The sequence below is a fragment of the Danio rerio genome, chromosome 13, assembly GCF_049306965.1.
Source record: "Danio rerio strain Tuebingen ecotype United States chromosome 13, GRCz12tu, whole genome shotgun sequence".
NCBI classification, from domain to species: domain Eukaryota; kingdom Metazoa; phylum Chordata; class Actinopteri; order Cypriniformes; family Danionidae; genus Danio; species Danio rerio.
The window spans coordinates 44,132,907-44,158,572 of NC_133188.1; the positions used below are offsets into that span (position 1 = coordinate 44,132,907).

The window sequence follows — 25,666 nt, forward strand, 5'->3', positions numbered from 1 at the left end:
GTTTTGATTCAGAAGTAGAGAGGATGACGAGAGCCTTGCTTTGGCTTATTATAAAATATGCCTAATACCCAACATGTGTTCTATTATAACCAGACTCTGACCCTGCAGCTGCATGCTTGTGCTGTGGAGTTGGGATATCATCCACTGATCTGTAATACATCAGTAATATCATTTCGAATCATGCCCACGGACTGTTCATGGACGGTTTGACTCATATTAAGCACAAAAACAGGAGTTACGAATCAGTTTTTTGTTTTTTATCAGAAGGCTGCATGGGAAGAAACTGTGTTTAGGTACTCGGCTTTTAAAATTAGAGAACAAATATGATTTTATATTTGATTGTAATAATAGTAGTAGTAGTAGTAGTAATAATAATAAAAATAATTATTATTATTATGATCAATATTACAACTTTAGTTTACATTTTATGTTTATATATTATTAGTTATTAGTTATTATTAGTTATAGTAATAGTATTTAAGTACATGTAATGCATATAATATTAGTGTTAATAGCTTAATATAGTATTTAATAACAACTTTTTATTATTAAGTAATTTATTAATACAATAATACATTTGTATTAATATTAATTGAATAATATAATAATAATAAAAATAATAATAATAATAGTAATGTAATAGTAAAAAATAGTATTATTATTATGATAAATATTAAAACTTTAGTGTATTTTTTATTATTATTATTGTTATTGTTGTTTATTAATAAGTTATTTGTATTAACATTAAATAGTTATTAATAATAATTATAGTAATAAATAATAATAATATTATTAATAATAATAATAATTTACTTATTATTATTATTATTATTATTACTATTATTATTAATAATAATAATAATAATAATAATTAATAATTTACTAATAATTTATCATTTAATTAATAAGAATTTATATAATAATAATTATTATTATTATCATTATTATAACTATTATTATCAATATTACAAAATTTGTTTATAAATTGTTTTTATTAATAAATTGTTTGTATTAACATTAAATTAATAATTAATAAATTATTATTATTATTATTATTATTATTATTATTATTATTATTATTATTAATAATAGTTATTATTATTATTATTATAATCAATATTGCAACTTTAGTTTACTTTAGTTTATTATTATTATTATTATTATTATTATTATTACGTTGTTTGTATTAACATTAACATTAATAAAAATAATAATAATAATAATAATAGTAATACATCTTATCAATATTACAAATTTAGTTTATTATTTTTATTGTTATTATTATTATTATTAATAAATATTATTATTATTATTTTTAATGATAAAACTTTAAGTTAATTAGAAGAGCTTAAAAAAGGTTTGTCATTTTTGTCCTATTGTGATAAATATATTTAAATTGTTTGGTCAATGTCTTGGTAAGTTTCATTGCTTTGTTAAAGGCTGTAAGAAATATTGGGTTGATGTGATGAAGATATATGAATATGGATATTATTAGAATAAAGCATTCAATAAAATCATCAAGAATAAACCCGCATCGTCACTCAGTTATTCTGTTATAAATATATGTTTTTTCATCTTTCAGATTGTTCAGACTCATGCTCCAGAGAAGCATGTGTGGCTGGGTGGAGTTGGTCCGGCTTGGGCAGGAGGCACCAATAATTTATCCGACACATTTGCTGCTGGCTTTCTGTAAGTATCTTAATGTGGTCTATCGCAAAACATACATGCAAAACAAAATTAATACCTTTGGCTTTATATGTTAAAGTATATCATAATGTTTTACAACATTATTACCTTCACTTCACAGCTTTGGCAATCATTCTTTCAGTGAACATCCTGTCACATAATATTTATAAAAATGCATCGGGGGATACTGTTGTATTGTATTATCCATCAAAATGATGCTTGTGTTTATATTGGATACTGTAACCTATAACTGATGCATATACTGGATGTGCATACGTCATTATTAAACAAGACTCCAGACTGTCATGAACGCATTGAGTTTGTGGAGGAAATGTATATAAGGCATAGATCAACCAAAAATAGTGAACATTTACTAAACACAAGTGTTTCTAAATGAGTTTCTTTCTTTTGAAGATATTGTGAAGAATGTTGGAAACCAGCAGCCATCGACCCTATGGATCTCAATGGCGGTTGCTTTTCAATAAACTTCAGTATATCTCCTTTTTTGTTCTGCAGAAAAAAATAAACTCAAACAGGTTTGGAACAAGTAAAGGACGATAAAATGATGAAAGATTTTTCATTTCTTTTGTAATCTATTAAAAGCACATTTGAGTGTAGTAAATAATGCCCAGTTTCTTGCACAAAATGACTGGTTTGCTTTTTAAGACCTTAATGTATCACCAGGGGCCATGTTTAACAGTTTTCTTTCCTTTTCTTGACACTAAGAATGTTTAGGAGCCATTAACTTGCATTTTATAAATTACCAAGGACCACATTTTCAGCTAAAAATCGTCTTTCATTTTCTAATGAAGCAATAAGTCACCTAAGTACAACTCGAATGGACTAAAGATGAGTAAAATAATAGCGAATGCAATTTTTCTGGAATCTAGTTGTTTGTCTATCTATTTGTCTATCAATTGCCTGTAAAGAGCTAATTGCTTTTAAGATGTGCAATAAACATTAGGGATGGGTATCGTTAAGATTTTAACGGTATACTACTTTTATCGATACCACTCATCGGTTCGGTACTTTAATGGTTCTCTTCGGTACTTTGGTGTAGAGTTTTTGTTATTATAAAAAAAATACAAAAAACAAATTTATTCTACAAGTATTTTTGTAAAATAAAATGAAACCAATAATTGTAATACAAATAAATACTTTTTTTTTCTGTATGTCCAATGGTTTGAAGGAAAATTACTCATGTTTGACTTTTCTGGCAGAAATTGGCATCTTTGTTGGTTTGTTGTGCTCCCTGCAGTTAAAAAAAAATACCCTCTTTGAATATCAAAATGCAGCTAAATGAGAGGATATGTATGATTTTTTAATAAAGCATTAAAATGAATGAGTTAACCGGGCAACGCAGTGGTGCAGTAGGTAGTGCTGTCGCCTCACAGAAAGAAGGTTGCTGTTCCGAGCCTCGACTCAGTTGGCGTTTCTGTGTGGAGTCTGCATTCGCGTGGGTTTCCTCCGGGTGCTCCGGTTTCCCCCACAGTCCAAAGACATGCGGTACAGGTGAATTGGGTAGGCTAAATTGTCCGTAGCATATGAATGTGTATGAGTATGTATAGATGTTTCCCAGAGATGGGTTGCAGCTGGAAGGGCATCCGCTGTGTAAAAAAATCATATGCTGGATAAGTTGGCAGTTCATTCTGCTGTGGCGACCCCAGATTAATAAAGGCACTAAGTCGAAAAGAAGATGAATGAGTTAACAGTGTTTTGGGAGTTAACTGTGTTTTTAATATAGTTTTGCAGCATCTTGCAATGTAAAAAGCTGTTTTCTTATAATTTAATTCAATAAAAAATATTAATAGGCTAATCATTGGTTATATTTCAGCTGATGTAAAAGCATTTTTAATGTTTAAGATGTGTCTGTGTGTTTATTTAAGTAATAATATTAGACTAATTTAGGTTATTGGCAGATTGATGCGAATGATGTGACGTTACTGTTACGCAGTCAAAAACTTTTCATTTGTCTCTCTGCAGACATATATAAGAAAAACAACAGAGAAACTTATACAACAAAACATCTTGTTGCGTTTGTTGCAATGGGCATTTTTGCTGTCCACTCAGGAAATACTACAATAACTTGTTTGGTTCACTCTGCTTGGTTCACTCCGCAAGCTTGTGTGTGCGCGCGAGTTTGTGTCACAAGATATTTGTGCATTTCTCATGTGAGATTGCCAACTGTGGTTGGTCAGTTAAATTGCTACTGTAAGTAATGTTTATACAGCAATAATTCTCCATGTCCGATAGCAGAACTGTTAACATCAGAGCTTATCGATACTTCGGTCTTTTATAATGTAACACCGAATAAAGTATCGAGTTTTGGTACCTATCCCTACTAAACATAGTTGCAGTATAAGAATTACGGCTGCACAATATATAGTTTCAGCCTTGATAACGCAATGTGCAAATCTGAAATAGTCACGCAATCTCAGGATCTCAAGTGATTTCAACTGAATTTAAACCATTTGGACAAAAGTTAAACTTTTTAAACCACTTTAACAAAGAATAATTGTAGTTAATTATTTACACAATAAGGATTATACTGTGTTATTTTACATTTGATTTGATTACTCACTTTCTGTACTTAAATGTCCTGTTAGACTTCACTGAAAATCCTAAACCATTTATCTTTGTTTTATTGTTTTCATCATCTGTTTTTATTTGTCCTATTGTTTTGAAGTATGAATAATCGTGTATTTATTAATTATAGTTCAACATTAAATAATGCAGTATTAAAATCCAAGTTATGCTTTTTAACATTAGTTAATGCACTGGGAGTTAACATGAACTAACGTTATTTAACTTAAATAATATTAACTAATGTTAACAAAGTTGAAGAAATACCATAATAAATGCATTACTAAACACATTAACAAACATTAACTAATGGACCATTATTTTAAAGTATTAACAAACAATGAATTCTTTTCAAATAAATTAATCTTGTGAAATGATATTCATATGTCAATATATAGCAGAAAAACTAAGTATTGCAATGTCAGTTTTTTTTTTTTTTTTCAAAATCGTGCAGCCCTTAAATAGGAATATACCATAGTGACCCATCAAAACACACAGTTAAGCTGCACTAAGCAAAATTTCTGTCAAATCACTTATTCAGTCCACACCAAACTCTGTCCGAACTACAAAATGATCTATTCTTATGGTTTTCTTTGAATAGTATATAGAATAAAAAAAGCCTTGCTTTCCCTTGTACTACACACTTGTTTTCCACGGCAGCTCATCCCACTATATTTCAGAAGTGTTCTTTTCTCTCGTATACAGATAATGGCATTTAAATATTAAAAAAGGACTTAATATGATGATAAAAATGTTAAAGCATGACTAATTGATCACTTCTGCTACATCCTCTGATATTTAAATTTATTTTTTACTTGAAATTTATTATTATACTTTTTTTTAGGTGGCTTAACACTCTTGGCATCGCTGCAGCTCACGGGATTGATGTTGTTCTCCGACATTCGTTCTTTGACTATGGTTACAACCACCTGGTGGACCAGAACTTCAACCCTTTACCTGTAAGTCTGAACATGTAAAAAAAGCACAATTATTTATTTATTTAATTAAAAAAAAAAATTATATTATTGATTTATTTTATTTTATTTTATTTTTTTTATTTTTTTATCATATTTTCATTTTTTTTTATTATATATATATTTTTTATTTATTATGTATTTATTTTATTTTAATTTATTTTACCCCCAAATATAAAGAATGTGTGTGCAATCTCAACTGAATAAGAAAATATACTAAATAAAAATTATTTAACACTTGCAAAATTTAGCTCTCGAGATTGACGTTGTTTTCTGACATTCGTTTTTTGACTTTGGATACAACCACCTGGTGGACCAGCACTTCAACCCTTTACCTGCAAGTTTGAACACGTAAAAACAGCACAAATCAAAAGCAGCCAAAGCCGTTTAGCACTCAGACGCAACCCGCAGACAGATTTTATAATATTTTTATTTTATTGTATTTTATTTATTTATCTTATTTTATTTTATTTTATCATATTTTATTTTATTTATTTTTATTTATTTATTTATTTTGTATTTATTTTATTTTATTTTATTTTTACCCCTAAATATAAAGAATGTGTGTGCAATCTCAACAGAATAAGAAAAAAAAAAAAAGAACACTAGCAAAGTTTAGCTCACAGGAGTGACTTTGTTCTCCGACATTCATTCTTGGACTATGGATATAACCACCTGGTGGCCCAGCATTTCAATCCCTTACCTGTAAGTTTGAACACATAAAAACAGCACAAATCAAAAGCAGCCAAAGCTGTTTAGCACTCAGACGCAACCCGCAGACAGACTTAAGTCACAAAAGGTTACGCAAATTAACGCCACATGCAGTGATCTGTGTGGTATGCTTGTTACTTTACTGTAAAACTACCTGGATGTCGTTTTACTTCAGTGTTTGAAAATGCTCCGTTTTTAGTATGTGGCCCAGGCACCTTACCGAGTTTCCCGTGGGACCTATTAGCCAAGATGAAAGGTGTTTAGTGGTGTTGAATACTGGGCAGCTGGGTCGAAGTGCACTGAAATTCAAACCCAGGACAGTGTCACCTGTCTCCCAGCCCCTTCGACATGTGTGCCCCACTGTGAGGAACAGCCAGATGCTGATAGCACTGCAACCCGAGCCGAAGACAGTCTGCAGGTAGACCCACCCTGCTGACCGCTGCCAAACCCAGCCTGAATTATGGAGACCGCAGTCTTTCTCAGAGTGCACAGGTCAGGTCTCTGGAGATGAGACACACACACACATAGACATAAGACTTTAATTACAGTTCAATTTGATTCTAGATCCTGTGTAACCTGTTAACCCTCATCTTTTATTAGCTTATGGTGACCATTCAGTTTAGATATATATATATATATATATATATATATATATATATATATATATATATATATATATATATATATATATATATATATATAAATATAGGTGATTTATGATATTTTATTATAAAAGCATACATGGTTATTGTTAAAAAAAGTAAATTACTGATGTTAGTTTATTAATTTGCCAATGGAACATTTAGATAACTAAATATATGTACTAAAATAAATATTTATAACATACCAAAAATATTTAATTTATTATATTTATTTATTTATTTATTCATTTATTTATTTATTATGTTTATTTTTATTTTTTGGAGTACAGTTAGTGGTATATCCAGAGAAGCAATTGCAGATTAGGAAGTGAAGTGGAGACTAAATAGTTGAGTTTTTAGTCGTTTCTTGAAAACGGCGAGTGACTCTGCCGTTCTGATGCAGTTAGGGAGTTCATTCCACCAACTGGGCAAATTGAACGCGAGCGTTCGGGAAAGTGATTTTTTCCCTCTTTGGGATGGAACCACGAGGCGATGTTCATTCACAGAACGCAAGTTTTTGGAGGGCACATAGATCTGCAGAAGTGAGAGCAGATAAGAAGGAGCAAAGCCAGAAGTCGCTTTGTAGGCAAACATCAGAGCTTTGAATTTGATGCGAGTAGCAACTGGCAGCCAGTGCAAATGGATGAGTAGCGGAGTGACATGTGCTCTTTTAGGTTCATTAAAGACCACTCGTGCTGCTGCGTTCTGGAGCAGCTGAAGAGGCTTGATAGAGTTAGCTGGAAGCCCGCTAGTAGAGAGTTGCAGTAATCCAGTCTGGAGAGAACAAGAGCTTGAACAAGGAGTTGAGCTGCATGTTCAGATAAGAAGGGTCGGATCTTTCTGATGTTATAGAGTGCGAATCTGCACGATCGAGCAGTTCTAGAAATGTGGTCAGAGAAGTTTAGTTGGTCATCAATCGTTACTCCAAGACTTTTCACCATTTTGGATGCAGTAATGTTTGCCCCATCCATCGGGATTGAGAAGTTATGGTGTAGAGTCAGGTTGGCAGAAACTACAAGCATTTCCGTTTTTGCAAGGTTAAGCTGAAGATGATGATCTTTCATCCAGTGTGAAATGTCCGACAGGCAGGCTGAGATGCGAGCTGGAACCGAGGGATCATCAGGATGAAAAGAGAGGTATAGCTGGGTATCATCAGCATAGCAGTGGTAAGAAAATCCATGTTTCTGGATTTATTTTTATATATTTATTTATTTATTTTTATATTTATTTATTTACCATATTTATTTAATTTTTATTTATTTATTTATTTACTTTACTTAATTTTATTTTAATTGATTTATTTATTTAATATTCATTTATTTATTTATATATTATATTTAATTTAATTATTTTTTATATTTATTTATTTATTTACTATATTTAATTTGATCTTTATTTATTTATTTATTTATTTATTTTATATTTATGTATTAATTATATTTAATTAGATTTTTATTCATTCATTTATTTATATTATATTTATTTATTAAGTATATTTAATTTTATTTATTGATTTAATTAAATTTTAAATTATCTACTTATTTATTACATTTTTTTATTTTTACCCAAAATATAAGTAATGTGTGTGCAATCTCAACAGAATAAGTAAATATTTTAAAAAAGTTATCGACACTTTAGTTCAGTTGACAATTCAGGCTATTAACAAACCATTAACTACCACTTCTAGTTTAATAAACTACTAATTAGCTGTTTATTAATAGTTAGTAAGGTAGTGGTTGTGTTTAAGTTTTGTTTAGGATTTGGGAAGCATACTTCTAGATATACTATACCTACTAATGAACAGTTAATATCTTAATAATAGGCAGGGGTAAAAATCTAATAAATTGTGACTTACCAATTTATCAACAAATTTTCTGAGAGAACCCCCATTTTGCATATACTGTAAAAATCAACAGCCTCAAGCAAAAATTTCACTTCAGGTTCATCCATTACTGTCTTCAGATGCTAATAGATACGTTATCTGCTCGTGGCCCTCTCTTTTTTTTTTCTTTTTTTTTTTTTTTTTTTTTTTACAGCCAGACCTGTCAATTTACACATGTTCCTTTGCCGGCAGTAAATCTAAAGAAAAACGTAATGAGGACAGTTTTTGAGAAGCACAGCAATAGTAGAAATTCATGCTTATACAACCTTTTACTAAAGACATGCAAGGCTGGATTTTTCATGCCAGAATCTCACCAGAAGCTGGACAAGAAGGAGCATCTTTCCATAAAACGCACTGGGAGCTGATTTTTTGTCAAGCACTCCTCACAACTTTTGAAACTGTTGTCTCTCTTTTTTTTTTTTCGTTCAGTATCTCTGGTTATTCCAGGGAACAATCGCCCCCTGCTGGGTTCGCAATGCTTTAAACATAGCTGGATGTCTGTGGGAACAGCCAGAAGCCCCACTGAGAGAATTCGCAACAGCCGAAACCTGTCGGCCTGTGTGGAAAATTTACGGTCCAACCTTTTCTCTTTAATCCTTGACTGAGTCTCCTGTTCTTTCCATTCACACCTCAATAGAGGATTGATCCTTCATCTATCCATCTATCCATCCATATTCTGTCAGTTTGTTTGTTTTATTTGTTCATTTATTTGTTTATTTTATTATTAACTAATTTAATTAATTTAATAATTAATTTCGAAAGTATTATTATTTAGTAGTATTACTAGTATTATTACTTAGTATAAGGATTATTAATGAATTCATTTATTAATCATCTATTTAAATTTATTTATCTGTTTAATAATCTGAACAATAATGTTATGAATATTGATATCAAACATACTAAAATATGATTGTATTATAATTACTATTATTATTATCTATTTGTGAGTATTCATCTCTTCAGTAATATGCACATTACTGTTTTAATTATTATTATTAATAATAATATATAAGCAAGGAGTAACTGATGATGGTCGTGGAATTAGAATTAGAAAATAACAGCAATGGAAGTTCAAAACGTTTGATCATCATGTGATTCATGTAGACTTCAAATAGTTCCTGGAAGTGCTTTGTGGTTAGATAATGTTAAAACATAACCACTCTTCTTTGTAAAAACCTTGTACCGTTCACACTTGCATCACCAGCAGTTTTTAGCTGTAACTCTGCTGTAAGTGCTAACTTTCGAGAACTACAAGTATTGAAAGGCTCCACAAGCCGCCATTGTTGTTGACAAAATGTGCTATTGAAGTTGTCTCTCTTTCTATTGCTCTGTGTGACATAAAGTGAAGTGGAGGTTACAAATCGGGTTTAGACTTAGAAAACTTTATTGATCCCGCAGGAAATTGCTTACGTAATGACTGCCATAACACACAAAACACAGAAACACAAAACCACAAGACAAAATAAATAAATTAAATAAGTGAAATAAGTCACATAAATCCAACCAATCTATAAAAGGAAACAGCCACAATACATAAGTATAAAAACTATTATATAAGATATTACACTTAAAAGAATCAGTGGTAACTAATACTATTAAGTCATATATCAAGTAATGCAAATAATATTAACCAAAACCAATAATATTACACATAAAACAATTACACATAAAATATTTCAAGTAATAAAGTGATTCAACACTCAAAAAACAATGATATTGCACTAAAAATATTTAAGACCCAGTAAAAAAACGTACAAATATTGCACCTAGTAGATTATTGCACATCATAAAACATAATGCACAGACTTCCACACACTAAAACCCGTAATAAGTAATATATGGCACGAGCAGCAGGTATTGCATAGATTACTGTAAGGGTAAGTGACTGAGGGAGACGTTATGAAGTCTGATAGCAGTGGGAAGGAAGGATTTTCTGTGGCGTTCAGTGGAACACTTTAAGCTGGTAAGATATCTTAAAGGTGCAGTACTTGATCTGCCAAAATGCTAATCGGATAGCATATTAGCTTTGAACGTCAGGGAGGGACTGTGTTTCAAAGCCACGCCTATTGAAATCACGAGCGCGCCCACCGCGACACGACAGCAGACAAACCAGTTCACTCGCCAGTTAGAAGTGTATGTAGTGGTTGGCTGGGCGGCATGCAGGAATTTCCCTTATTACTAAGCCACACTTACATGCTATTTCAGACTGAATATTCAGGGTAGCGGTAAACAATATCGGGAGCGCGTCACAGGCTGCCATTGTTCAGAAGTGACCTAATGTGAATATAAAAGCAACTTCAGCTCAGCAAGCAGGTTAGGCATTTTGTTGTTAAACTGAATATAAATCTACATCATCGATGCTGTAAAAGCTCCCTTATAAAACTAAAAATAGTCACATCTAGCTTCCACCGGCAGATTTCAGTGGCTGAACAACACGTCTGTGCATAGAACCCATTCATAACACAACACACTCTACATCAGCTGTGTGTGACTAATATAGTTTTAAAACACATTACATTTCCTGTCTAAAAGAAATACTTCAGCCATGGTGTCGTCCTTCCTCCAGCGTGCAAAAGTAACTCCAATACTGATTCAGGAGTTTAAAAAGTTTCAATTCAGCATTTGATTTTGGCGCAACAGTGACAGTCTCACGTGCACGTGTCGCTCATCTAGGCGTACACACGCAGCAGGCATGCAAACGCTAATGGCGGATATGCGTGAACAGAAATGCGCAAAAGCCCAAATCTGCATTTGTTGACTGACAGTTTGAGTTACTTATCAGAATTATGAGAGATGTCGGCCTGACTCTATTTAATTGGATGAACATTTTTCAGTTTTATGTCTTACCCAGAATATAAAAATACATATAAATACATTTAGATCATTTACTTTAATCATTACTATTGGACTCTGACGAGACTTTCAACCAGCACAATAAAGATGTTTCTGAAGACAATCAACTACTGCACCTTTAAGTAATCCAATGAGCCAAGGTCAATTTTTCCACTTATACTAGAGGAGACCGGGGACGAAATTACCGTTTTTCAAAAAAACCTAATTTAGAAAGATAATGTTTTTAGCAGAAATATATGTTTGCTGTGGTTACTAACTCAAAATTGTGGTTTATAAATACCAGGAGGTACTTGGTATCAATGTAGAACAACTCCAATATAACTGTACTTTTAAACATAAGTTGCAGATTGTTACTTTTGACCCCATAGGCAGGGTCGAAAATAACACACGAGTGGGTCAAACATAACACAACAATATTTGCTAGATTTTCTGGCTTAAACCTTGTTTATTTTCTATATATCTGACTTTGACCTTGTTAATGTTAACTGCAAACATACAGTATTTTGACCTTTATTTTTGCAAATAAATGAATAAATGGCATTTTAAATTTAATTTTCAGCTCTGTCAAATGTTTCAAAAGCAACTTAATGCAAAATGTTAAAAAATTATACAATTTTAGAATATTTTTTATTATTATTGGCAATATGCATTTATTTTATAAAACAGCTAAATCTAAACGCTGCAAACTCTAATGTGGAAATATAAGGTCTGAATATCAGCAGTGGAGCATGAATAACAGTGCTACTTTCATCCCTACAAGAACTCTTGCCATTTTAACGTGATTTACTTTTAAACTAAAAAACTCAGACATTGCAAACTCAAGCATGTGTTATTGCAATATATAACCAGCAGATTGATCATTAGTGTGACACATGAAAAGAGAAACATCACTTGTAATAAGGACAAAAGGACAGCTACAATAATTTACTTTCTGCACTTAAAATCTGAAATTAGGATCTAACCACAGTACACACTTTCAAAATCAGCTGATATTTGACCTCTCCATCAAGGGTTGCATGCTGAATGTGCTGTTATAACCTGAAAACAAATAAGAAAATTGCTTTGTTACTTTCGTCCTTTGTTTCTCTTAACGTTAACACGCCTAATGATATATTTCAGATGTTGCGGTTCAAGACATTTGCCAGGTTTGCTCAAACAGCCCTTTACTCATCCCATTTCGTTTTATTGTTCTGTTTTATTTCTTGTAATTTAGTTTAGTTTAAACTTTATTGTCCGTTCTGCTTGACACAGAAAGGAAATTTGTCTTCAACACTGGATTAAAGACAACAATTACAAACATCGACAACCACACAATAACAACACTCATCAAGACAACAACATAAGTTAAAAGTTTAAAAACCAAATTAGCCCCATACAAAATACTGCATATCTTTCCTGGCAACCACCTCATTCACTTTAAACAGTGTTCCGATTAAAAATGACAACTGGCATTGGGATAAATGACTTTTCATAAGCATGTCTTCGTGCTTTAGGAATTCTAAACCTGTGTCCTGATGGTAACAATTCAAATGCTGAGTGAAGGGGATGTATTTTATCATTTAAAAGCACAACTGCTGTTTTTTCCATAAAGGAGTCAAATAAAATCTGCAGGGAATGTTGTTTGTGACCAGTTATCTTATTTGCCTGATTGATAATTTGCGATAATTTCTTCTTCTGTTGAAGTGTTGTGTTACCAAACCATGAAACAATATTATATTTGAGAACATTCTCTATCAATGATCTACAGTTGAAGTCAGAATTATTAGCCCCCTGACTTATTAGCGCCCCTGTTTATTTTTTCCCCAATTTCTGTTTAATGGAGGGAAGATTGTTTCAGCACATTTCTAAGCATAATAGTTTTAGAACCTATTTCTAATAAATAATTTATTTTATCTTTGTCATAATGACAGTAAATAATATTTTACTGGATATTTTTCAAGACACTTCTATACAGCTTAAAGTGTCATTTAAAGGCTTAACTAGGTTAATAAGGTGAACTAGGCAGGTTAGGGTAATTAGGCAAGTTATTGTATAGCGATGGTTTGTTCTGTAGACTATCGTAAAAAAATTAGCTCAAAGGGGCTAATAATTTTGTCCCAAAATTGTTTTTTAAAAAATTAAAAACTGCTTTTATTCTAGCCAAAATAAAACAGATAAGACTTTCTCCAGAAGAAAAAATATTGTCAGACATACTGTGAAAATTTCCTTGCTCTGTTAAACATAATTTGGGAAATATTAAAAAAATAAATAAATCAAAAGGGGGCTAATAATTCTGACTTCAACTGTATGTGCCATGTTTAATGTCTGTGTACTTGCATTAAAACTTCTCAACTTGCGGAGGAGATAAAGACGCTGACTTGCTTTCTTATAAACCGCCTCTACATTACTATTAAAATTTAGTTTATTATCAATAATTGTGCCTAAATACTTAAAACTTGAGACCCGCTCTACTATTTGTCCGTTTATGGTGACTGGTTTAAAAATTCTAGTATCTACTGCTCTTGTTTGACTCCCCAGACATAACACTTTTGTTTTCCCAATATTTAGGTGTAATGCACTTTTGACAAACCAATCTGTAATACTTTAATTTAAAATATAAAGAGCTATTCATTTCTTCCTGACAGGAAACCAATGCCAGATCATCAGCGTATTTTATGAGTGTGAGATTGTCATCAATATTGCACTGCAGTTATTTGAAGTAACTGAAACCATTCAGCATAGTTATATGAACTAATGTGGTCAAGACCTGCCTGGAACTCAGCTGTGGACTTGTCTAAAAACGAAAATTATGACCAAAAAATAATTGCAAACCTTAGAATGGTCATCAGTAAGTCATAATCAAGCGTTCCACAGGCCTGAAGGTGTGCATTAGTTGTATTATAGTAAACAGGGCTGCACAATATTGGAAAAATCTGATATTGCTTTATTTTATTTTGCTGCGATTTATATTGCGATATCAATACAATTTTTCAAACTTGGAATACAATTATTAACTTTGATTGGAATAATCTTGTAGTGGAGTGAATCAAATAAATTGCAAGCATAAATAAATAAGAGCAAAGAAAAAGTGAAATAAGTTGTCAGATGTTCAGGTACAGTAATACAATACGATGCTATATTATTATGATATTTTACCCTTGATAATCACGATATCAGCAATATATCACAAGAAAGTCATACTCAACCTATCATGATATTTGTAAATGAAGAGGGAAAAATGCATCAAAAAGTTATAAGATTTATATATATATATATATATATATATATATATATATATATATATATATATATATATATATATATATATATATATATATATATATATATATATATATATATGTAGAAAATATTTATGTAGAAAGATAAGGGAATAATAGAAGGCGAAAGTAATGTTTTGCTAATAAATAAAGCTTTAAAATAAACATTTTCTCGAGAAAATTCATTTGGGTCTTCAAAAACTTCACAGTGAAAAGGGTAGGCCTCAAAGTGAAAAAGGTTGAAAGCCCCTGCTCTATATACATTTCTGAAGTGCACCAAATACATCCAGGGAGCTATGTTTTTTTTTTTTTTCGCGAATCCACCAGTGGCCGCTGTGTAAACTTTCTTTAGATTGCGCCTGCTGTTCTCATATAAATCCACCAGAGGCCGCTGGCAACTGACTGACTGACTGACCGAGCGACTGACCCTCCCTCCTTCCCTAAACTCAACCAATAGTCTTTTCAAAAGCACAGATTGACCCACCCACCCACCCACTTCCCAAAATGCAATCCAAAAAAAGTCCTCACCGTATTTTTACCACGTTTTCAGATTTTACTACATTCTCACCCTGATATTTACTATTTTATTTTATTTTTTGGATTCTGTTTTAGTCTCACCCGCTTTCTGCAACCGTTCTTTGCCAGACTCGAACCATGACGTCGTGGTCAACTCCTCTCTGTGTATCAAGTCCACCAACATGCATGGCAAGCTAACTGGACAAACTGGTAATAGCGGGGAAAGCCATCCATATGGAGGTAAACTGGTCAGCTGGTAAGCGCAAATAGGAACGGCGTCATACCAACCCCTTATCGTTCGTTTTAAAGACGAAATGCAGCCATACATACCCTTGGCTACATAATTTGCGATCTCCAGTAATGTATATAGGGCTTCGCTCTCAGAATGAGCCTATGTTGTCTGCATTACAAAATAAAGTTAATAGTAAACATTATAACACACATATGTACAGTCAAGCCTGAAATGATTTATACTCATATTATTGACTACTATTTGGGTTGCTTTTACTGAAGAGCTTTCCTAGATGTTTCTTAGGTCAGAGTAACACAGAAAAGGGGAATACAGCTGTTTTGACTGAGGCTAACAGCCAATCGCCTAGCAACTACCCAGCAATATTTCAGCACCCAGGGTGGGCTTGACTTCGGCTCATGGCAAACTCCAGCATGCTGGCAGAATGTTTCCCCCTGGCAAAATCCCTGACATTTTTTTCTGAAAATATGCCCTAAGCAATTTAATTTAGTGTATGTGGTTAGTGGTGCGAAAATTACACATTTCACCTTTCAATATTATTAAAACTGTAGGTTTCCATTGCTCCCAGTTATTTATTATGTGGTCAGAATGGCTTGTTTTTTGACATTAAATAAATCTGTGTCTGTCTGCCATTAAAGGCCATGGCATTTGCTTATATCCTGTTGGTATTGTTGACAAGCCCTTGGTCATAGCCTTTAATCTCTCGGGTCTTTAGCGGTTTGACTTTAATTTATTTATTATTAAAGTGGTTTCAATGTTATTCAGTCATTATAGGCACAGCACTTACTCAGTTTTACAGGGTGGCCGGAGAAATGTTTTCTAAGTGATATGCTGCTTTTTTTCAGCCAACTCACAATATTTTCACATCTGAAAGAGAAGGTTGTCATTTTGGTGCACCTGCATTTTCATGATCTTGACTAATAATAGGGCCAGACAGAATCTGTGGACTTTCTTTGCTTTTTCTGCGCAGAAAAAATAAATAATAATAAATTTTCGGATACATGCAGAATGATTTTGGAAGTATCATAACTTAAAAACTTAATATATGAAATATAAAATGAGACATTTTTAACTTTTTATTAAATGTTTACTGTGCCAATCCAATTAGATCCACATATCCACAAAGCAAATCTCTCATATAATATATCTACTAATAGACAGAAAATATTATTTTACAAACTGTATTGCAAATAAATCATATGAACTTTTTAATATTAGTCAATAATGTCACTGAAATTAGTCAATAAAAAGACTTACTATAATAGGCTAAAAATCTGCAGAAATCCTGTGTGAGCATACTAATAATATAGACTAACAATGCACATCAACATTTCCATGGATCAGCAGTCTAACAGATAATTTATACTGCTTTTTTGTAATGAACTAAAATTAGCTTTCAAAATACATCAAATTTAATTAAACAATTATAATATTGTGATATGTAGGGGGAATTGTCCATCCCAAGTCTCTTGATTTTGACATCTACCTTTTTTTTAATCAAATTGTGATTGAAACAGGAAATGTTATTGCCTGGTTGCTCAGGGAGGGAACAACAGCTTATAGTTGCATCCCAAACTGCATTCTGATGAACTATTCTGCTCCGTTTTGTAGTATAAATAGTTTAAGTAGTGCATTCACACTTAATTAGCACCTTTTTTACCCCTTTTTCAAGATTTAAGATAAGTCTTTTGTGTCTCCAGAATGTGTCTGTAAAGTTTCATCTCAAAACACCCATCAGATTATTTATTTTAGCTTTTAGAATGTTAGAATTTTCTGCTCTGATCACCATGTAGCTGTTTTTGTGGACTGTGCCTTTAATGCTAGTCCACTGTTCCTACGTGCCTATCAATCTCTAGCTGTGTCAGATAAACAGCGGTGACAGACATGAAGGAACAGATCTCACGTAACGTTTGTGAGAAATATTACAGTAAGAACTTTCCCAATGATTATTTGATGTATTTGTGTGGAGTTGATTCAAGCCTTTCTGCGGCTATGAGTCACGCACAATGTCATTACAAGGTTCACACACATAACCACACAGCGGACACGCACACACACAGATCGCGCAATTAACTTTGCACTGTTTCACACACCAATTGTGAAAGGATACAGGTTAACATCCACTGCTGTATGGATATATGTTACTGTAATGTACAAAATAAACCTGATTTAACCTCCACATACCGGGATTGAAGCGTCGTCTTTTATAACTGTACTGACAAACGGCTGTGCGGATAAATTAAGACGGTAAAAATGACTTTAATTCATTACAAACATGCACTGTTTTAAAAATGTTTTATACTTGTATAGCTCATTCTTGATCACATTTGATGATGATTGATGATCACAGAGAGCTGAACAGATCTTTTAATCCAGTTGCTTTGCATACGTCCTGTCTTGTAGATATGATTATACCCATCACTATGGAGACATGTTAATATGCGGTTGTCAATCAATTCGGTGGGTGGGGAAACTGCACTCCTACTTCATGTTGCGGTGGGCCTCTAAATAGGAAGGTTTTGTATCCTTTTTTAACTTCAGGAAATTTTTTTATCACACCAATATGACTGTGGACACACTATACCTACGCACAGTTCTGTCCAAACAGCTTACAAAAGATGATTTTCATCATAGGGGCCCTTTAAAATTCTCAAAAGAACAAGTGCACTTTCTGTAAATACCCAGATGATACACTTATTCAACCAATAAAAAAAGTGTGTGATGTAGAAGACTTTTTGCACTATGCGGCTGGATTCTGCAAGCAAAATTCTCCAATGGAGATGATTAAATGGCCTCCTGGTTGTGAATGCATCAGTACTTATGCAAAGGTACTATTTGTTCTCGTCATGAATATAGTCCTAGATGTCGGAATGCATTTTTCAGTCTCATATTTTTTTTCATGCCTATTGTTATGGTGAGCTGGAGCTGTTAGCTAAGCCTAAAATGCCATCATAATAGTTTTTGGAAAATGTTTTAGAAGCTTTGGCTTTAAAATGACCACTTCAAAAATATTCTTAAAAAATCCAACTTCAAAATATGAGTTTTATAAAGTAGATGGCAAAAAAAGCTAAATGTAAAGTTTGTAAAACTGTTATCAAGCTGTCCAATATGGGAGAGGCAGCACTTCACAACCATGCCAAAAGTAAGTGCCTCAAAATCTGAAGTATATTATTTATTGTTGTTCATATCAGAATCAGAAAGAGCTTTATTGCCAGGTATGTTCACACATATGAGGAATTTGTTTTTGTGACAGTGCAACAGAATTAGAGCGTCAGGGCAAGAAACAGATAATAAATATATTTTTAAAATAGAAGAAAGTATTGAATGCAATTATACAAATTGACAAGTGTAATATAGAGACAGGTATATTACTATATACAGTGTTATATGAGCTGTTATGTGCAAACTGGCATGTAAAGTATGTTGTTACATAAATACGTGTATATACAAAGTACTGATGTTTTTTTCACAATTACTGTAGTAAAGTGTTCATATATTGCCTGAGGGAAGTTTCTGTGTTTGTCGGGTATATAGTGACTCATACCGTTTTAATATTATGCGAACCACAACATTGGCCTGTTGTTACATTCATTATAGGTCATGAAAATTCAGCTTTTTAATCACTGAAAGTCAGGAATAAGTCAGAGAATTTGATAATTGGTTTAAATTGGATTCTGGATTATAGATGGATGTTTTGCACCTCATGCCGCATGATGGAAACTTGCCTGTATTTTTGCTAGTCAATTGACTTTGAATATGATCTACTCATGTGAATACTTACATTTTTCTGGGTTTAAGCCCAGCATTACTTTTAAAGTAATGTTTTGAAAATTTTGAGATTTTTACATTTATGTTCTGTCCATTTTGAGTTGCTTTGTTTCAGTGTCCAAATAAAAAAAAATGTTTTCAGTATTATTATTATTATTATTATTTTTTTTTATTATTATTATTTTTATTATTATTATCATTATTGTTGTTGTTGTTGTTGTTGTTGTTATTATAATTTCAGTATTATATAACAATATTTTAAATTTACATTATGTTTTAAAGTTTCTAAGATGCTGGCTTTTTTCCCCTTTAAATGCAGTGGAAAGAGACCCACCCATCCCCAGTCTCTTTTTTTCTCACTATAGCCTATAGCAGATGCTGCACAATGTACACTGCCGGAGCAAATTAAGTTAAAGTTTCCCTGGAAAAGAAGCCTTTAAATGCTGCCATATGCAGGATTGCATGGGAACTTCCTGATGCACACATGCTGCTTTGAACCGGTTCAATTAGGTGTTGAATTTAGGGACTGATGAGAGGTATTCAGAGAGACCTGTTATAGTCATGTATGTGAAATTCAGGTAGCAGTTGCTCTGTTCTGTGCAAAATGTAGATACTCATGTAGTTCTCTGGTACATTTCGTTTGGTGTAGCAAATGTAATGTGATTATAGTTTTATGGGGTCACAATAGAATAAATGTGCTCATGTAACATAATGAACATTTATTTTATTTTATTATTTTAGATCCAGATTGTGAGTTACACATTTACTTTTTAATAATATTATTATGCACAAGTTGAGGGGTGACGCAGTGGCGCAGTAGGTGCTGTTCCCTCACAGCAAGAAGGTCAAGAGGTTCGAGCCTCGGCTGGGTCAGTTGGCGTTTCTGTGTGGAGTTTGCATGTTCTCCCTGCATTCGCGTGGGTTTCCTCCGGGTGCTTCGGTTTCGTCCACAGTCCAAAGGCATGCTGACGAATAGGTATTTGTAGCTCCGCCCTCTTCTCATTTGTATCATAAGCAACAGTCACCAAAATGGCACAATTTGAATCAAAGCTTGGGCCCAATCCCAATTCTACCCCTTAAAATTTCCCAGAATCGACCAGCCACAACAGCAGGATAGCTACACCCAGAAGGAGATCCACAAATTAGTTTTTTGTCATTGTTATGAATTTTTACAACAAACAAGCACATGTTTTAATATATTCATAATTGTGAACATGTTTTACCGTCATGCTTTAAAAAAAAAAAAAAAAAAACGCTAAAATAAAAAAACGATAAATTTAGCTATCTATAATCCATAATAGTAACTCCTGTATAGCAGACCCACAACATTCTGACACTTGACGACACTCAAATACCCTGTCTGAGCAGTCTAGTGGCTGGAAATAGCCTTTTTACAGTGTCTGCTATAATGTTAATGTTGTTTTTGGTGTGTATACATAGATGATTATGGCCACTGTGTAAATGCACTGTGTAGTTATAATATAGGTACAGGTGCTGCAGTGCTGTCCCTATTCTTAGGGGTAAATTTTGATGCGCTTTCCATTCACCCTCGGTTTTAAGGGCCAAGGGGAAGGGGTAGGGGTTCAAAAATAGAATTGGGATCGGGCCTTAAAAGGGGCAGGTTCAAAGAGTTTTAAAAACATTATTCCTGTGGTGTTTTGTGCTGAAACATCACATACACACTTACCAGAAACTTACTTTACTTAAGTAGAGGCATAACAGGTCCCCTTTAAGAAATATAACAAAAGTGTGAAACAATGTAATATTCTGTCACTATATAAAAGTAACTTTTTTGTTGTTTTTAGCTCATGGACAGATGTTTGTTCATCTTTTAGTTATTCTTTTGTCTAATTTTGATCAGTTACATGGGGGAATGGGTGTTTCCCAGTACTAGGTTGTGGCTAGAAAGGCATCCGCTGCATAAAACATATCACAGTTCATTCCACTGTGACGATGTCTGATAAATAGGGTACTAAATGACTGAATGACTATTTACTAACTTGAATGAACATACTTGTACAGCATCCATAAATCATAGTTAATATGATTTGATCATAAGCTAATGCATTATTAAAATCCACATTTGTGTTTGAAACAATTTGTAAATGCATTGTAACAGGAATCACTGGATTTTCATTAACTAATGGTAACAGGGATGAATAAATATTGCAATAAGTGAAGTTTATTTACAAACTAATTTCGAAAGGACCATCTGCTTATGATTGCTTGTGGCTGGTCCCACATTACACAATTTATGATTCACCAATCAGATGATTCCTAAGCCACTATAAATATCCTGAGTTCCATATAACAGCCATCTTCGTTTTAAAGAATCCCCCCCCTCCACCCCAACTCCTCCTTTCCTAGATGGGTGGCACGGTGACCCAGTGGTTACTGTTACCTCACAGCAAGTCACTGGTTCTAGTCCTTACTGACATTTCTGTGCGGAGTTTACAAGTTCTCCCAGGGCTCCGGGCTCCCTCCTGGGACAGCATGCCAAACACACTTCATAGTCAATCATCAGCTAAGTGTGAACTCTTGAAATATACTTAATTGTTTGTTCGTGAGGCATCTTTAAATAATGGAACCTTATTGTAAAATTATTTCTGTACTCTATTGATTTATCTATTTATTTATTTATTTTAATAATGGGCTCATTGTGTGCTTTATATATATTTACATTTATTGAACATACTTTTTTAAATGATTTTTTTCATGTATTTGCTGAACTTTTCCAGTCAATTGCATAACAAGTCTTACAATTTTACACATTTTAGCATAACATCTGTAAACAAAGTAACAAAGTGTATAGACAGTATAGTGTATCTTATAGTGTATAAGAGTGGGTATACATAACATTCACCAAAGAGTAGACGAATTTTTAAGTATATTCACAGTTCTGGACGCTTTACGACTTGAAAGTCCTTTAAGAGTCTCAAAATAGTTTTTTAAATCAGCCTTGAAATGGAAGATGTTAGGCTTCCTCTCTGACCATTTACACTTGTGTATATGAAAGTTGCCCAATAATATCAACAGATTTAACATAAACAGAAGATTCTTATCTATATCATTTTATCTACATAAAATACAACATCTCGTTTCTTAATTCTATGACCACTCTGTATATTAAACAGACATTCACCATCAAACCAGAAATATTTAACATACATACAATCAAAAAACAAATGCATAACAGTCTCAACATCCATTCTGCAGGAAACACATGATTCAAAAAGATCAGCTTTATACCTCTTGACAAACTGGTTGGTTGGATATGTTTTATGGGTCACACTTTACAATAAGGTTCATTAGTTAATGTTAATTAATGCATTTACTAACATTAACAAACAATGAAAAATACATTTACTATTGTATTTGTTCATGTTAATGAAAATGCAGTAGTTCATTGTTAGTTCATGTTAACTCATGGTGCATTAATTAATGTTAACAAGCATGGACTTGGATGTTAATAATGCATTAGTAAATGTTCAACTATGATTAATAAATGCTGTACAAGTGTTGTTTATGATTAGTTCATGTTAGTAAATGCATTAACTAATGAACCTTATTGTAAAGTGTTACTGTTTTATGTATAATTTTAAAGTAGATTTCACTGACTTTATTAGTGACACAATATTTATTGTTATAAGTCCAGATCAAATTCCAATTGATATTTTCAAATTGGTTATTCCAAAAGGACTTGTTTCTAAAAATTGCAGGACAATGAATCAAACTTCTAAGAAATGGATTATTACATTTTCTATCTTTAATATCAACACCATTTCAAAAAAACAAACATTTTTTAACTGTTAGTTTATTTGGTTTACTGTAACCCTGCAAAAGCCTCGCCAGGCTATTATTGAACATACTGATGTATTGTGTTCTTTTGAAATGATGAATTTTCTTGACTTGGCCTTAAAACTTATGAACTTGGTCTTTTAAACTTTTTACCTTCATAAAACAAGTAGAAACACTAAACTACTGTGCGTAGCTCTCATTTCTATCAGCCATTTCATTCTTTATGGTCAGACTTTTTTATATTTTGCTTTGTTGTTTCTCAGTTTTAACAGAAAAGGCTTCCAAAGAAAGGCTATGGTTATATTTATCAATTCGAGCATCCAAGAAAGTGTCTCTCTCAATAAAAAAACCAAAGCGTGTGTGTATTTTTTTCTATCTCTGAAAAGTAAAAAGAAGAGTCGTTCTTCCTTAAGTGAAGGCAGATATGAGATACTTGCATTATGCTTACAACGTTGTTCTGTACACCAGTTCTCTACAGCTATTTCAGTAAAATTGAATCTCCTTTGATAGATGGACGGTGGCTGGATTTCATTGATTCCTGCTGACGAAGAAATGCCACATGTGTCCAGTGTATTTAAGCCAGAGTCATCTTGCATGAATCATGTTTCTTGTGCAGAGGTTGTGGCAGAAAGGCTTGACCTAACATGCGTGTTGACATGGCCAGATTCCAGCAATGCTTTTATATATTTTCTGACATGTGTTTTGTGTGTTTGCTTTGTAGGATTATTGGGTATCTCTGCTCTTCAAACATCTGGTGGGCCCGAGGGTGCTGGCGGTGCACGTTGCAGGTCTCCAGAGAAAACCTCGTCCCGGACGGGTCATCCGGGACAAACTCCGCATATATGCCCACTGCACCAGCTTTCACAAGTAAGTGTCATTCTTCCCAATATGTCAGCTCTGCTCCAAACATTTAAGATGAACAAACAATTAGTAATACATTTATAACAGTGTTTATTCAACTTTGGTAACATTAGTTAATGTTGGTATTTAAGCTAACTAACCTTAGTTCATGCTATATCACAGTGCATTAACTAATAATAACAAGCACAACCTTGAATTTCAATATTCCATTAGTTAATGTTAAACTATGATTAATAAATGCTTTTAAAAAAGATTCATACTTAGTTAATATATGTAGATACATTAACTAACTTTATTCAATGTACCATTATTCTGAAGTGTTACCCAGCATTGGTATTTTAAAAAATAAAGCTGGAACTGTGATTTAAAAAAAGCAAACTATTGGTTATCATTGTTATTTTGAGAGTGGCAAGATAACATAGCTAAAAGAAATTAATTCCTGTGTCTCAACATGACCCTGTGTACAGTATTATTATTGTTGTTGCTGTTATTATCAATATCATCATTAATATTATTATTATCTTTGTTATTATTATTGTTGTTGTTGTTGTTATAAAAAATTGCTTAAAGGGACAAATAATTTTGACCTTAAAATGTTTTTTTAAAAAACTTAAAACTGCCTTTATTCAAGCCGAAATAACACAAATAATAATTTCTCCAGTTGAAAAAATATTATCAGACATACTGTGAAAATTTCCTTGCTCTGTTAAGCATCATTTGGGAAATATTTAAAAAAGAAATAAAAAATCAAAGGGGGGCTAATAATTCTGACTTCAACTGTGTGTGTGTGTGTGTGTGTGTGTGTGTGTGTGTGTGTGTGTGTGTGTGTGTGTGTGTGTGTGTGTGTGTGTAAATATATATGTGTATATATATATATATATATATATATATATATATATATATATATATATATATAAAAGTGTGTATGTTTGTGTGTGTGTGTGTGTGTGTGTGTGTGTGTGTGTGTGTGTGTGTGTGTGTGTGTGTGTGTGTGTGTGTGTGTGTGTGTGTGTGTGTGTGTGTGTGTGTGTGTGTGTGTGTGTGTGTGTGTGTGTGTGTGTATATATATTTTGATTCCTAATCAGGAGGCAATGTCTGACTCCGTTCGAGACTGAAACTGCGTGATCCGGCTAGACTTCCAATCACGTGATCAGATCTGGACATCCCTATTAATCATTTAATTTTGCATTCTGAAAATCTTAAAAAACACCAACTATTCTTAAATAATTAGTTTGTAAATAATGCAATACTTAATTTAGCAATGAAAAGTGAATCATTAACAAAGTATGAAAACACAATTATTAAGCACATTACTGTAAATGTAAATAAATAGATGTATTTACAAACTGCTCACTAACGTCTATTACTGTAGAGTCAATGCTTAATAATGAACTATCTATTTGTTATATAAAGTGTTGCAGTATAGTTTTAAAAAATATTTGTGAAAGAAGTCTTTTACTGTATGCTCCCCCAAGCTGCATTTATATCATAGAAATGCAGTGAAAAACAGTAATATGGTAAAATGCCGTTACAGAATTATGTTTTAATTTATTTTAAAGGACAACTTATTTATTTTCAACACCATTACTACATTCTCTGGTGTTAAATGATCGTTTAGAACTCGATCTAATATTCTCAACAAATATTTCTTATTATTATCATCATCAACATCCACTAAAATGGTACTTCATATTTTGTGGAAAACATGTAATTGCTGACTGCCATTTTTTTGAACAGTAGATAATGTGTGTCCTTGAGAGCCATGAGCAAAACAATGCAAATATAACCCAGGCTACATTTAATACAGCTTCAATTCAATTAGAGATAAACATGTTGTGTGCCGACCGCAGTGTTTATTGTGGTGGAATAATAGCGCATGCAGA

The 25,666-nt window shown here is 32.6% G+C and overlaps 1 protein-coding gene across 12 annotated transcripts in view; it reads left to right on the forward strand.

The window, feature by feature from the left end:
* Window positions 1–25,666, forward strand: part of hpse2 (heparanase 2) — a 200,682-nt gene that overhangs the window by 144,006 nt on the left and 31,010 nt on the right. For all 12 annotated transcript variants that reach the window (XR_012388878.1, XR_011006025.2, XR_012388877.1 and 9 more), the window contains 3 exons: window positions 1,583–1,689; window positions 5,114–5,228; window positions 23,644–23,789. Coding sequence is in view for 9 of the 12 variants with exons in the window: in XM_073920267.1 (XP_073776368.1) it covers window positions 1,583–1,689; window positions 5,114–5,228; window positions 23,644–23,789 (368 nt within the window). In the remaining 3 variants the exon portion in view is untranslated. The remainder of the gene's footprint in view (window positions 1–1,582; window positions 1,690–5,113; window positions 5,229–23,643; window positions 23,790–25,666) is intronic.